Source organism: Adiantum capillus-veneris, chromosome 3 (assembly GCF_014529385.1).
Source record: "Adiantum capillus-veneris isolate H3 chromosome 3, ASM1452938v2, whole genome shotgun sequence".
Classification (NCBI taxonomy): domain Eukaryota; kingdom Viridiplantae; phylum Streptophyta; class Polypodiopsida; order Polypodiales; family Pteridaceae; genus Adiantum; species Adiantum capillus-veneris.
The window spans coordinates 95,457,504-95,471,831 of NC_140933.1; the positions used below are offsets into that span (position 1 = coordinate 95,457,504).

The 14,328-nt window shown below is 44.3% G+C and overlaps 1 protein-coding gene across 3 annotated transcripts in view; it reads right to left on the minus strand.

The window, feature by feature from the left end:
- The window catches only part of LOC147461334 (plant/protein (DUF810)), a 113,276-nt gene that overhangs the window by 77,489 nt on the left and 21,459 nt on the right, over positions 1-14,328 (minus strand). For 2 of the 3 annotated variants that reach the window (XM_086508906.1, XM_086508905.1), the window contains exons 2-7: positions 8,025-8,200; positions 7,864-7,928; positions 6,336-6,618; positions 5,730-5,796; positions 5,478-5,634; positions 3,764-3,895 (exon numbers count right to left, since the gene is read on the minus strand). In XM_086508906.1, the coding sequence (XP_086365032.1) occupies positions 3,764-3,895; positions 5,478-5,634; positions 5,730-5,796; positions 6,336-6,618; positions 7,864-7,928; positions 8,025-8,200 (880 nt within the window). The remainder of the gene's footprint in view (positions 1-3,763; positions 3,896-5,477; positions 5,635-5,729; positions 5,797-6,335; positions 6,619-7,863; positions 7,929-8,024; positions 8,201-14,328) is intronic. The other variant, XM_086508907.1, reaches the window with a different exon arrangement.

The window sequence follows — 14,328 nt, forward strand, 5'->3', positions numbered from 1 at the left end:
TGCCTGAGTCCATTGTTTCGGACAAAGATCCCCGATCTACTAGTTGTTTTGGACGGCAATTTGGGAGAACATTGGCACGCAGTTGCAATTCTTGTCTTCGTTCCACACACAGACAAATAGGCAATCTGAGATAGACAATTCAATGATAGTCTTCTTTTTCGGATCAGAAGACTAAATGGGAAAAGTATTTGCCCTTAGTGGAGTTTGCCTTCAACGACACACGGGAAGGCGCCATTTGAAGTATTCGAGGGTGTTAAGAAGGTTCTTCAGTTTCTAAGCACCTAAGACAAGATTCTTTGAAGTAGATTTTTGAAACAGAGTCTAGAAGGCATGGAAGGCCAACTAGCCGTTTAAAGGAGGAGAGCTCGTCCTCTTTTGACAATGACCAGATCAATAAGAAAACCAAGGAGTTCAAGGAAGGAGTCAGGTCATCAGGTTTCAGACGTTTTTCAGGCTACTAAGACACCCATCGAGCCTTGAGTTTGTACAACAGTTTGACGTCGCTTTCCCTGGAGAGGAGTTCTCAGAACATTCTAGGGAGCGAAAGGCAGCATCTTACATGAAAGAAACGGTGCAAGCATGGTGATCTACTCTATTGTTACACAGAGAAACGCATGCGACGTGGTTAAAAATCTTTTTTCATGTCAACTTGGAAATTAGATGAATATGCAAGAGATGTCACACGACTTTGCATCACTTGAAAATGACTAAGAAAGATACATTGGATGACTACTGCCTGAGGTTTTGGGATACTTGTTTGCCAGTGTCTTCGTTTCGGAAGATTACTTTGAAAGACTAGATTGAGCGGTTTTGCTATGGTTTGCTAAAGAGATTCAAGACTATGCGTTAAACCAAAAGTCGGAGTCCATTCAAAGACTTATGGGACATGACTAAGCGACGATTTGGAATGCATGCCGGCTCATTGACTTATATGACGAATAGGATAGCACCCACCTCAAAATGGCAAGAGTTTGCAAGTGAAGAGAATGAATCAAGGGAACCAGATGACAACTCATCACCGGATTCTCGAGAATCAAAGGGTTCTGACGAACTAAGGGAACCAAATGCAAGTTCATCAAAGGATTCCAGAGAAAGAGGAATCAGATGATAGTGCGTCTTAGGGTTCCGATGATTGACACTGAGGTGCCAATGAATAGGGGAAGCGAAAGATGCCACCCGTAAGTCCCAAGGCTGTAAGGTGCAACGGAATGAATGTTTGCGCTTTGCTCAAGATGAGTGCTCCGAACTGTGCTCAAGTTTCCTTTTGTTCTTATGGAAGGGAGAGCCTTCCGTTCTTAATGTGAGAATGCTATGATCACAAACAAAGTGAATGGACATTGTGCGTGCAAGTGTATGAGACTAAGAGATAGAGAGAGAAGAGAGATACGACACTAGAGACGTTGTAAAACCCTCCTCCGAAGGCCCCACTCTCGTCGGCGAGTCGGCGAGGGTGGTCTACTTATGATTGCACAATCTGGTACAAACTGAATGCATGTGACTGGTGCAAGTCTAGGCTATGTCGACGATGACGACGGGGATGACGACACCGACCTAAGGGCTGAAATCTGCAATCTTGTATCTGCTGTCCAAAAACGCTATGAGCTAAAATCTGCAGCTAGTCCAAGTACGCTGATTTTGGGGGATGTTTCTGATGATCTTTATCGCTGAAAATCTGCAAGTTTTAGGGCTGAAAACTGATGTTCCTCGGGGCTGAATTTGCAAGTCTTTAGGGCTGAATCTGCAGGTCTTTCTACTGCTGAAAATCGCCAGGGCTGAAAGCTTGTAAAGGCTAGAATCTGCAAATGCTGGGATCTTCAAAACGCTAGGGGAAGAGGTCTTCAAAAACGCTAGCTGATGGGGTCTGTGGCGATGGTATCCTGATGCAAAAACGCCAGGCTGATGCAGGGCTAGGACAATGATGCTTGATGGAGGAAACGCTAGGGGGAGAGGTAATCTTTTCTTGGAGGAGGGAACTGCCAAGGTCTTGCTTGAGAAGTTGCCTGCTGAGCTTGGCTCCTGTTGCCTCTTCTACCATTTAGTGCTAGTCTAGGTTTGCTTATATACAAACTTACTCAATTTGCCCTACCTACTTTCCAACAAAAGTCACTTAAAAATAATAAGTGAAAAATGTCAAAAATAGGTAAAATAGGCTAAATGCACTGGAAAATTCCCCTGAAGGATTCTGATGGGAATGCTTATGATCATGCTGTGTGCAACCAGAGGATATGCATCTACACTAAGTGACTGGGCATGCACGGTCTACGAATAGACTCACAAAAGTGTCAGATCACTTCTAAATCTAGATTGACTGGATTGACTAAACCATGATCATGATGTAGCTTGTCCACGGACACATAGGGTTGGATGTGTCACATGACAAAGGCACAGAGAAAGAAAAGAAAAAGGGAATCAGTTGGTAGATCATAACATTCCCAGACGCAGGACCCCTGGCAGTTTTGGAACAAGTTGCTTTTGGGGACTATTTGCTTTTAATTTTGAAGCTTTTGGGGCTCTGCTTTTTGACATCCCTTGTAAATTTATAAGAGCCCTTGGGGCCTCACTCTGCAGAGCATCTGAAGGCAGAGTCTGAGAGCAGGGTCCCTCTGGAGTTGTACTTTGCAATTTTTAATGAAAAAGAAATACCGAAAGGGGCCAGACTTTGGGGCCAATACCTCTGGGCACGAAACTCAATCGGGCTGTGTCGACTCTCTCTGTCTCTATTAAAGTTCGATGATTATGATGTTTCTGTTTGTGTACTGCTATTGATTTCTCCCTTGGAGTGTCCAAGCCTGTTACATTATGGTCATGTGAATAGTCAACGCATTGTGATCTTGTTTGATTCGGGTAGTATGCAAAATGAAAGATCATAGACGAAGTTAGAGCATTGAAGCCACAACAAATTATTATGTGTAGGTTTCAGCACACCCCAAAGAAGCAAGCATTGCAGACCTTCCTGAAGTTCAAGTATCGCAGAACCCACACAGCAAAGTGGGTCGGCGAAGAATTCTTCGCAAACTCCCAAGAGTTGTTGGCGGACTATATGGAAGCCATACAACTCAGTATCAGTACCTCACCTTGAAAAGGGGGGATGTCACGTGCACATCTAACCCTATGTGCATGTGGACAAACTATTCCTACTTCTAGGGTTTAGGTAGCCTAGGAAGTGTTCTGGAACCTTTGTGAGCCTGTACGAAGGACGTGCATCTCCAGGCACTTAGAGTACCTGCATACCCTCTGATTGCACAACCCAGCATGAGCATTTTCCACCACATGAACCAATTTTTGTGACGGCATGTGAAACACCTCTTTTAAGTCATTTTACTAAAAAGTTTCCCAAATCATGGGGGCCTGATTGATGGTTGCTCGACCCAGCTAATTACACCATCATTCACTTCCGTTGCACATTACATATGGAGTACTTGTGAGTAGGAGATTCATGTTGGTTGGGGACTTTGATGCAAGAACAACTTCTTGTCAAGTTGCCTCTCAAGATTTCTCGATACATCAATTAAGGATTTCATGAGTACGACCATGCAGACTTTTTCTTATCATTTAGAGAGTTTTCAATGATTCATGTAGATGCACAAGTAGGGTAAATATCTCCTAGGGATGGGAGCTACTTATGTGTTAGCCATGGTATAGAGAGACATGGTAGTCACACTACGCCTCAAAATAGCTGGTATGATGATGAGTATCGAGAGACTAGAGCCAGATTACAAAGAGAGGTAGCGACTAACACCAGACACCGACAAGCATAAATTACCTTACGACGCCTTGTGAGGCGAAAGAAGAGATCATATTTAGCTAGACTTGAGGAGTTGTACCAGCCACAGGATTCCAAAGAGGAAAAAGATAGATGATAGGGCAACTGCACCACGGTACTCAACACTGAAATCTGCATGCCCACCATACGACTGAAATAAATACCTATGAGAATACAGCAAGACAAGGGTGTCATTTTTCCTATTTAGTACAATAGAAAGGTAGAATATTGGGCGAACGGACCATTGAAGATAGAAAGAAATTGCATCAATATCAACTATTGTCGTTATACACTACAGCATATACCTAGGTGAATCCAGGAAAAGTCCAGATTCATGTTTAAAGTAAAATTCGTGGTATAGACTCATGGTAGTCATCTAGAGACTAGAAGACAGTATAACTGTCAGCTCCATTATGCATAGTTTTGACTAAATACCAACCTGGAACCCCGAATATCTACATGCCTGGCCAAGACCAATCAAGTGAACCATTAGAAACACCCCAATGGACCTGCTCATCAAGTCCAACCACTAAGGACTCATGCCAAATTATTCGAGAGCTGCCAATGAAACAAAACTGAGCCTGCACAGCATCTAATGGAAATGAAAATAGCAGACATCGAAAATGGCTGACGTCCCCTCTGTGAAAAACATGAAGTATGGGCAAGGGACAACCCTGCCCCATGACCGAGAAAAGGCCTGCCAACAAAACCACCAACCATAACTGCAAAGGATGGTCGTCTGCAGTAGGCACAACACCAGTAATGCATGGATCAAGAAATCTTATCCTCTGCCTAGTGCCCCCCAATCCACAATGCCATATGCCTTCTCAGAATTGAGAAGCAAGATGGAGAGAGGCTGCCCAGAATGTCTAGCACGCTACACTCATCTATGATGCATGAATCAGGTCTATTAAAAAATGTCGCAGCTGGCACTTAGGCATCCATGCGTGACGTCATATTTCAAAGAAAGAGGGCCGTTAGGTATTCATTGTATAAGGAGAGAGGTTTCATTGTCCTTCAGTATAAGAGAGATCAATCTCAAACAGATAGAGAGCTCTGCACCAGAAAGAACAGACAAGTTGCAGGGAGCTACAATGTGCAATGCGCTGCAGAGAGGCACTAGAAGTGAATACGCACGGAGACACTCATGCGTAATCCACAAGCACAGTGCCACGCCAAATTTGTACGCAATCCACAGTGCGGCCAGGCTCAGCTGCCAACACAAAAACAGCCAGAACGCTCACAACAAAAACTCTAAGAGAAGTGCAAAGCATTGGCCCACCCTGGCATTCTATAGACAACCATGTACTCTCTCTGCTCTCATAAACACATGAATGCTCCCAAACCAAAGGCCATCTGAATGCTGAGAGTAGGTTTGATACAAGCTTGGATTCCTCCAGAAGATCTTGACAACCACTGTAAACAGCTGCTGCCAACACTGAATAAAAGGAACTCGCTTAATTTCTTTGTGTTACAAGCAAAGAGACAGCAGATTACACTATATTCAGTTGTTTTCCTCCAGTCTCATGTACTATCTACACATACCCATTTGAAAACCAGTCATCATAACCAGGACAGACCTTCCTGCTATTCAAGTTTTCCTCTGTTTCTCTGTTTTCATACAACCTGCGGCTGCAGTAGACCACACCCCTCACTCCAGAATGTGAACATTACAAGATGGACAAAGGAATTTTTGCTGCTCATAAAGCCTCACCTCCATTTGTGTGCGTATATTTTCCAACAGTCCAGCAAGGCCAGGTTCTCGGCTAGGTTGAGGCTTGTACTTCTCACTCTTGCGTCCAGTCAACTTTCTCACAATTTTTGATTTCTTTTCTTCTTTTTTCTCTTTCACTGCAGGTAATAAGAGACCCCTACACATCCAAGTCAAATAACTTATAAGCTTCAGAGACACACACTTAGTAAGTGGGTGATTGATGCTGCATTAGAGACTCTGTAAAGGATATACCCAGCAGCCCCAACAGAAGCAAGCAATATATCATAAGCCGTTTCACGAAGATCATCTTCTGATAATCCTGCCATGTGATGCGGAACAGCAAAACCGACAAGTGTCAAATTTTGATTAGTCTTTGCCAACTGAAAGATTTGACCAACTTATGCATCGAAGACAAACGAATGTACCACTATAGTTATCTTGCATATGAACCACACAGCTCAGACAAAAGCTAAAACATTAAAGCATAAGCTTCATTTATTCCTGCACTAGTGATGCATTACTTCTCAAAAATATCACTAGTATGAAACCTTAGCCCTTGTTGCAAGCACACGCTGTTACTATAATGGGGGAAGAAACCAAAAATATCTCAACCAGGTGGCTCAGACAGAACATTAAAGCATAAGTTTCACTTATTCATGCATTGGTGACGCATTAGCATACATTTAGACCAACACTTCTCAAGAATGTCATGAATTTGAGCTTCAAGCTTTACTTCTTGCAAGCATACATCTTTGCTCTAATTTGTGGAAGAAACCAAATTCTGAAAATAAATAGTCAATGACACCTATTCAAAACAGGTAACCAGGACCCAGGTTAATGGCTTCATTGGAAGTGCACCTGTTTTGAATGCGGGAAGAGCTAAAACAAGATCACTTGCATCATTGAGTTGGCGCCGTACAATATTTGAGGTTACCTCTCCATCATCATCATCTTCAAAATCATCAATCAGCTCATCAACAGAAAACTGTCTTGATGGTGTCGACATCATTGACATTGACTTCTGAAGTATTCCCACTGGAGGAGTTTCAGCTGACACAGGTGGTGGCAATCGGGAAGGAGGTGGCCCAGAAGAATCCACATTGGTAACAAGGAAAAACGTTTGGTTTAACCCTGATCCCATCTATTTTGCAAACATATCACATATCAGCAAATAGAAATTCAGCAACTTCTTCAATGCTTTTCCAGTCCTCACTTACGCACATATCATCCCTCCTAAAGAATCACAAAGATCCTCCCAAGCACAAATTCTTCTGCCAGCACTTTTAGGAAAACATGAGCAAATGACAAGATTTTTTAAACACTGAATCTCCAATTTGCCCTTACATGCATGGTGGACCAGTTGAGGGCAAGAGGATAACCCTATTAGATGGATGGACTTCACAGTCATCAACAACAATCAGTTTGCACGATTCATAATCGCACAGTGAATTTTCTTTTCTAATGACAAGGCTGAAAAAGCAACATGGAGCAGCACCATATTGTACCTTCAGCACATGGACAATGAAGCTTAACCTCCCAACAAAAGCTAAAGAACTGGATTGAACATAGCAGCTGAGCTACATAAAAGTGACTATTACTTCTTTGAAAGGCGTTTGACCACATGAAACTACAATGATCTTGCAAAAGTCATCCTGCTCTACCCCGTCAAAGTAGTTGCATAGAAATGTTGATGCAGAACACATCAAAGAAAAATGAAACCTTTTAAAAGGCCAAAACCACAGAGTTTGCTAAGAAAAGAGGGCAGTTCGCCCAATTTTCAGGGTGCTCCTGAAAAGTCTGTGGGCAAGCAAATCTTCTAAAACAATAGATTTCATTCCCCAATTTGATCGTCTTTGCTCCTAATACACACAAGATTCAAACTCATACTAAGTGTCTCGCAAGAACATCCTCACTGAAATCTCTTCTTTTCTCCCACATAGAAGCATATACACCATTTTGAGTGACAAGAAACAACAAACAAGACGCTAAAATGACCTGCTCTTAGTCAAAAATGTTGTACTAGTTGACCTGTAAACATCCCCTCCTGCGTCACCAGCTATAATACTCTTCTCTCATCCTGTTGTAGTGGTCCATGGTTGCAGGCAAGCTTTGCTCACATGATTCCCCATAACAACTCCCCAGCGTAAAGAACTTTCCACAATAACCAGGAGTGAACTCACATAAATTGTCCCGATGTTTTCCTTAAGGCTAAATAACAAATCTTTCCCACCCCTGCAGAGGTTGATAAAATAGAGCAGCACTCTTTCCACATTATGTTACAGAAGATCGAACACTTTAAATACATGTGCTGGTTGCAACAACTAAAGACCAAACACAGCACTTTGAAAAGATACAAATGAAACTTTCTAAATGAGAAAGTTCTTACCATGGGAGGTAGGTTCATGTCATCGTGATACCGTTTGATGGCCTCTGATAGCTCCAGTACGCCATCTGAAATATTAACACAAATAATGCCCCAATTTGTCAATATTCCAACATTTCTAGAATTGAGAGCTCGAGAGCCAGTTTCAGGAAAGCACAGCGTACTCTTTCGTGCACATTCCAGAACATAGTCCACGCTCACTTGGTCTAGGTCTATATCCTCGAGTGTTACAGCACCAGGAGGCATTACAACTTTTCTTAGTATACTAGCAGATAAAAGGAAGTTCAGTAGTTCACTTCTATCCCGACGATACCGCTGGAGCATCTCCGTCTCAGCAGCCCTGCGCAAAAGAGGGGGAAAGTAGACACATCGAGTGGATTAAATGCAAAATAAAATGAATTTTCACGATGGGAGGTCAATATGGGACACACAGACACACACACACACACACACAAAAAACACACTTTTTTTGTTGCAAAAACTAGTGGAAGATCTCATAATGCAAAATGAGAAGGCAAAATTCTATATACTGAGAGGGCAGAGATGACATGGAAACTTGAAACAGTCAAAAAGCATCTCAAGTGTTTACAGAGAATCTCAGCTATGTCGCTGGCAGCTCGTATCAGAATGGAGACTCTCTCTCTCTCTCTCTCTCTCTCTCTCTCTCTCTCTCTCTCTCTCTCGTTGCGGCCTTCATTCAATCATGAGAAAACAAAATGCAAAGGATGACCCTATGGAGGATGCCATTCAAAAATGCAAAGAAGAAATGAGCGAGTCCATCAGCAAGATCAACCGCCATCTCCTAGGTACTATTAACGCACTCGACGAGCACGTGGCGGCACAGGAAAGCACGATACATACACTCGAGGATCGTGTGAAGGCCCAAGAGGAGGAAATTGCACTACTCAAGAAAGAGCTTGCAGAGGTGCGATCGCAGAATGTCCTGGAAGAGGGAGAGCTTCAACCCTCAGTAATTGAAGAGCTTAACACGAATAAGGAACAAGTGCGGGCCATCAAAGAAGGTGGGGAGCAACAAAAAGAAATGACGACCTCGTGGGTAGATGTCATCACAAAGACCCAACGAAAAGAAGAAAAGGCCGAAAAATGGATCGAGATTGTCAAGAAAGGAAAGGGCAAAGAAATAACCCCCACCCCCACACCAACCATCATTAACTTGACACTGGAAGAGGAGCGAAGGAGACGTATGCGGGCCTTACACGTAAGGATATATGGCCTCAGAGACCAAGATAATGTGGATGAAGAGGTGAAAGAACTCATGACTCCGGTGGGCGTTAACGAGCAGACACATACGACGGCTTGGAGAGTGGGCACTAAGAAAAGTGGGAGCAACGGAGAAACCTCGAAAGAAAGGGCACTCATTATCCGCTTCCCCTCCATGGAAGCGAAGGACTTCTTGAAGAAGAGACCGACTCTAAAGAAGACTGGCATCTTTCTTGGAGATGACCTCACCCTCTCGCAAATTGCTCATATGCAAGAAGTAATGCCGGAAATCAGAGCAGCAAGGGAAAAGGGGAAGATTGCTTTTTACAGGGATGGAAGGGTGGTGATATAGGAGCGACGCTCCACATGACGGTGCAAGACCTATGGGACCACACTAAAGATGGCAACCTGGAATTGTAATGGGTCACTCCATCTTGATGTAGGGGCCTTTGAGGATAGCTTCACAGGGAGAGACATCATTTTCTACTCTGAAACGCATCAAGCCCCTGGGCAATCCATGCCACAGGTGAGTGGATATAGATGGGAGATAGCCTACAGACAGGAGACCAGATCGGAGCATCAAGGACGGGGCTCAGGGGGAGTGGCAGTTCTATTCAGGGAGGAGTTGCAACCATTGATATATATAGCGCGCAAGGATGAGCAGGCTAGGTACAGGTGGGTGAGGCTCAGGGCAAGGACGGGCAGATACCTCTACATTGCTATCTGTTACTTTCCTCCTAGTACGTCAGTATATGCATCACCTAGAGGACAGTCCCCCTTTGCTATTTTGGATAATGACATATGGGAGTTTTCCAAGGATGGTGACATTATCATACTAGGGGACTTCAATGCTAGGACTGCCCACCACCAGACAATATTTTATGATACTTCCGAGGAGATGCTTAGGGAGCTGGACGATACAGATATGGGTCTATCCAAACTATCAAAAGATAAGGAATACACTGAGTATGGCAGATACTTGATAGATATGGGAACTGCACATAGATTGGCCATTTTGAATGGCCTACACAGATTTTCGACAGCTGGAGGGGTTTTACTTGCTTTCCACACCAACATGGTGCTAGCACAGTGGATTATGTTATGGCCCAGCCAACTCTCATTCCATTCTTTCAGGATTTCATGGTGGGCACTAGGCGAGTTGGAGTAGCAGTTGATCATGCTATCTTGTCTTTCACCCTAACGTTTCAGTTCAGCACAGCTCCTTTAGGAGAGGTCCTCCCGCACACTCGGTATACCTTCATGAGGGAGACGGATTCTGTGTATATGGATGAGATATACAGGCAGCTATGCACTCAAAAGCCAGGACGGCCACTAGCTGAACAAAGACGCTCAGGTGGGTGAGGCTCAGGGCAGGGACGGCCACATACTGGCAAAGACGCTCCATGCTGCAGCTTCAGAGGCATACCCCCACAGCCAGCCTACACGGAGACGATCTGGGAGCATGCCCCAGAACAGTTGGTATGATGAGGAGTGTAGAGAGACGAGGATCAAATTACAGAGGGAAGTGCTCATGGGTATTACCACACATAGACAGTCACGAATTATCTTTCGCCGCCTAGTGCGACGAAAGAAAAGGGCTTAACTATCTCAGCTAGAGCGGGATCTGTATCAGCTGTTTATGAGTCAAGACTCAGGCGAAGCATGGAGGCTATTCCACGAGCATTCACCACCACCAGCGGTCACCTCCATCAAAACATGGGGGGAATATGCCACATCTCTCTATACAGCATCAGGGCAACCACCTTTTCCGGACCCACTAGAGACATGCCCGGAGACGTTCTTTCTTTACTGCCAAGAGGGTAAGGAAAGCCATTGACAGGATGAAGACTAGGAGAGCACATGATCATGATGATCTAGTAGCAGAGCACTTCATCCATGCCAGGGATACGCTCGCAACGCTCCTGGCGATGATGTTTAATAGAGCCATGTATGAAGGCTTTCCTGAGACTTGGAGTATGTTTACGATTGTGCCTATTTTCAAGTCAGGAGATCCCATGATTCCCGGGAATTATCGCACCATCACGGTTGGTCACACATTAGCTAGGCTGAATGCATCCATTCTTGAGCAGGAGCTAAGTAGATGGGCAGAGCGAGAGGGCATACGAGCACAAGGACAAGCAGGATTCAGGAGAGGCTTCTCCACTCTTGACCAGATTCTGACACTCAGAGCTATTATCGAGGAGGGTAGACACCATGGCAAGAGGATCTATTGTAGCTTTGTGGATTTCCACAAAGCTTTTGACACAGTGCCGAGAGCCAGACTTATACGCAGACTACAGGACATGGGTGTGCCTACATAGCTGATATTGGGTATTCTGGCTCTATACAGGACAGTGATGGGGCGGGTACGCACCACTAAGGGAATGTCTAAAATGGTCTACTCCACTATTGGAGTAAAGCAGGGATGCCCCCTATCCCCGACTCTTTTTGGGATGTATGTGGATGAGTTTTCGGACTATGAAGAGCGTCAGGGAGACAGAGCGGCTCAAGTAGCAGGGACATGGATTCCGTTGTTGCTATATGCTGATGATATTGTGTTAATTTCTGACTCTCCAGAGGGGATGCAGGGTCATTTGGATTCTTTGCATACATTTGCTCGTGACAGTGGATTGACTGTCAACATGGGGAAAACCAAGGTTATGGTGTTCAACATGAAGCCGGCTTGTTTAATCCAAAAAGGGCGGTAGACCTTAGACTTAAACCTTATTTGCTTTCACCCATTTGATTTGTCGCCCACTTTACCTGTACTTTCAAGACACAACAAAGGGGAAAGGGATACAAGCTACTAGACTGCACCTGTATGAGAAGACCGACACCAGACTGGCCCCTAAATTAGGCGCCCCTTTTGGTATTTCTTTATTCTTTAAAAGAGGGAATAAACACTGTGGTTCCCTACAAGCTGCCCCGCAAAACCTTGGCTGAATTTCAACTGTTCTGACCCGATTTCGGCAACATAACTGTACTAGGACCCTTCACAGTCAGTATTCCCACGCATTGGATGACTTTCCCGACCATACGGACACTTTGCAAAACCTGGCGAGAATCTGCAGCACGCTGAATTCTCTGTTTTCTGCCCCGAAAATGCGCCAGATCACTTGTACAACGGTCCCCTTGCGTCCCCGAACCTCCTGGGGGTATTAGGGTCCGTTTAGGGCAAAAACCTTAAACCTGCAAAAATACACAGCAGGCTGCAATTCACTGTTTCGGGCTCCGTTTTGCGTGCCGGTCGCATCCGTAGCAAGCCCTCCAGCTCCCGCACCTGTAGGGCTACTTGCCCTTTGAATCGGACAAGATTTCTGACGTGAAACCTCTCCGAATTCACCTGTACCTGCAGGGGATTAGCCGCTAGCTAATCCAGTACCTATGCAAGAGGCTCTTGCCTCGGCAATCGCGGATGAACCCACATAACTGTACATTGGTCAAATCAAAAGCCCACTAGTGGGGCATAACATACTGCCATAGGGGAGAGAGAGAGAGCAGTGCGTATATTTCCCGTTTCGGGGTTGCCGCCTAAAAATCTCCTAACCGGCTGCCCAGTTGACTTCACGGCAGAGAAATAAAATGTTCTCCTTGTCATTCCGGAGGTAATGACACGAACACATTTTCAGGTCCCAAAATAGCAGTTCCCTAAATTTTAGGAGATGCTGCCATTGTATCTTTCTAGGTCATCTGACCCCCTTTGTACACTACAGCCACACCCAGAACTGAAATGTAGCCTCTGTAGCAAAGGAATCCACTTTGGCTAGTCAATGACCCCGCTTTGGCTAACCATAGTCCTTGTCCAACCTTAGTGCTCTCTTGCCCTCAGGCCTGGACACCCTCTGAACAGTTCCACACTAGCTATGCAATGCAGGGCAGTTAGATTTCCCGAGGGGTGTTTCCAAAAAGTGAAAGTAAATAAATAATAAGAAAGAAATCAACAAAAAGGATAGATAGTAGTCACACGCTGGTGACATACCCTCCTCTTGAAATCTCAAACGTCCTCGTTTGCATCTATGTTGTACATGCTCACAGTCAACACTCGGGTGTGCGCACACTTGTCGACACATGCACGACACATACATGCTCATTGTCAGCTCTGGTGTATTCAGCACCTCGTTGACACATGTATTGCCTACGTGTGAACCCTGTCCCAATGACATAGTGGTAGCTTCGCACTCTGCCATTGCTTTGAGTCATTAACTTTCCAATGACAAAATGGTAGCTTCACATTTTGCCACTGTCTTTTTAGTACACGTTGGATCCAGTAACACTTTTGAGCATACCCAAACCCACAGTTTAAGAATGCAGTTACACATGTATCCTTTAATAGAAGCAATTACTGTATCCTTGATAAACTGACAAGAAATACTCACTTCTATAGCACTAACCAAACTTTTGGACTTTCCATAAGAGCAATTGCCAAATTGACAATCTGTACAGCTCTAACATTCATGTAACATGTATTTGATTTGAGCTCACTTTAAATACCATGTACATCATTTGTTTCAGAAAGCATTGTCATACTGACAGTCCATGTAGCTTTGAAACTCAAGGGCTCAAGGTAGGTTGCAAATCGAAGGCTTCAAGGTAAAGTGATAACACAGTTGATGACTCTGCAATTTCACCTTCTTCCATCCACTTAGCATCCATTGGTGAATAGTTTATGAACTTCACCAAGTAACGCCTAGCAACCTTGCCTTTCACTTTTCTTTCTTTATGTGCCAAATTTGTTCCGGGACCAAGATCTCGTCAAGTTCCTCGACTTCCGGCTGATCTTCAGCTGGCATATCTTCTGGCACATCACCCACATAGAGTCTGAGAAGACTCACATGAAACGCATTGTGAATCTTCCAACTCTCAGGCAATTTCAGCCTATATGCAACATCATTGATTATGTCGCATACTTGAAAAGGCCCATAGTAACGCATGCTGAGCTTTGGAAACAGTCTTTCCTTGCCCTTCATCTTCTTTAACCTTGCCTTTTCAAAGCGTAGAAGCACCCAATCACCAAGTGAAAATACCACTTCACGACGGTGACGATCAACTGCTTTCTTTTGCTTTGCCCGACTCTTTTCTAAGGCCACTTTGACCTTCTTGTACTTTGTGTGCAATATAGGAGAAACTTTCTTGCCACCTTCAACTATCTCAAAAGGTGCCTTGCCAGTTGATGAATGCACTGTATTATTGTATGCATACTCCACCAATGGCAAATACTGCTCCCACTTTCATTTATGCTCTGACACA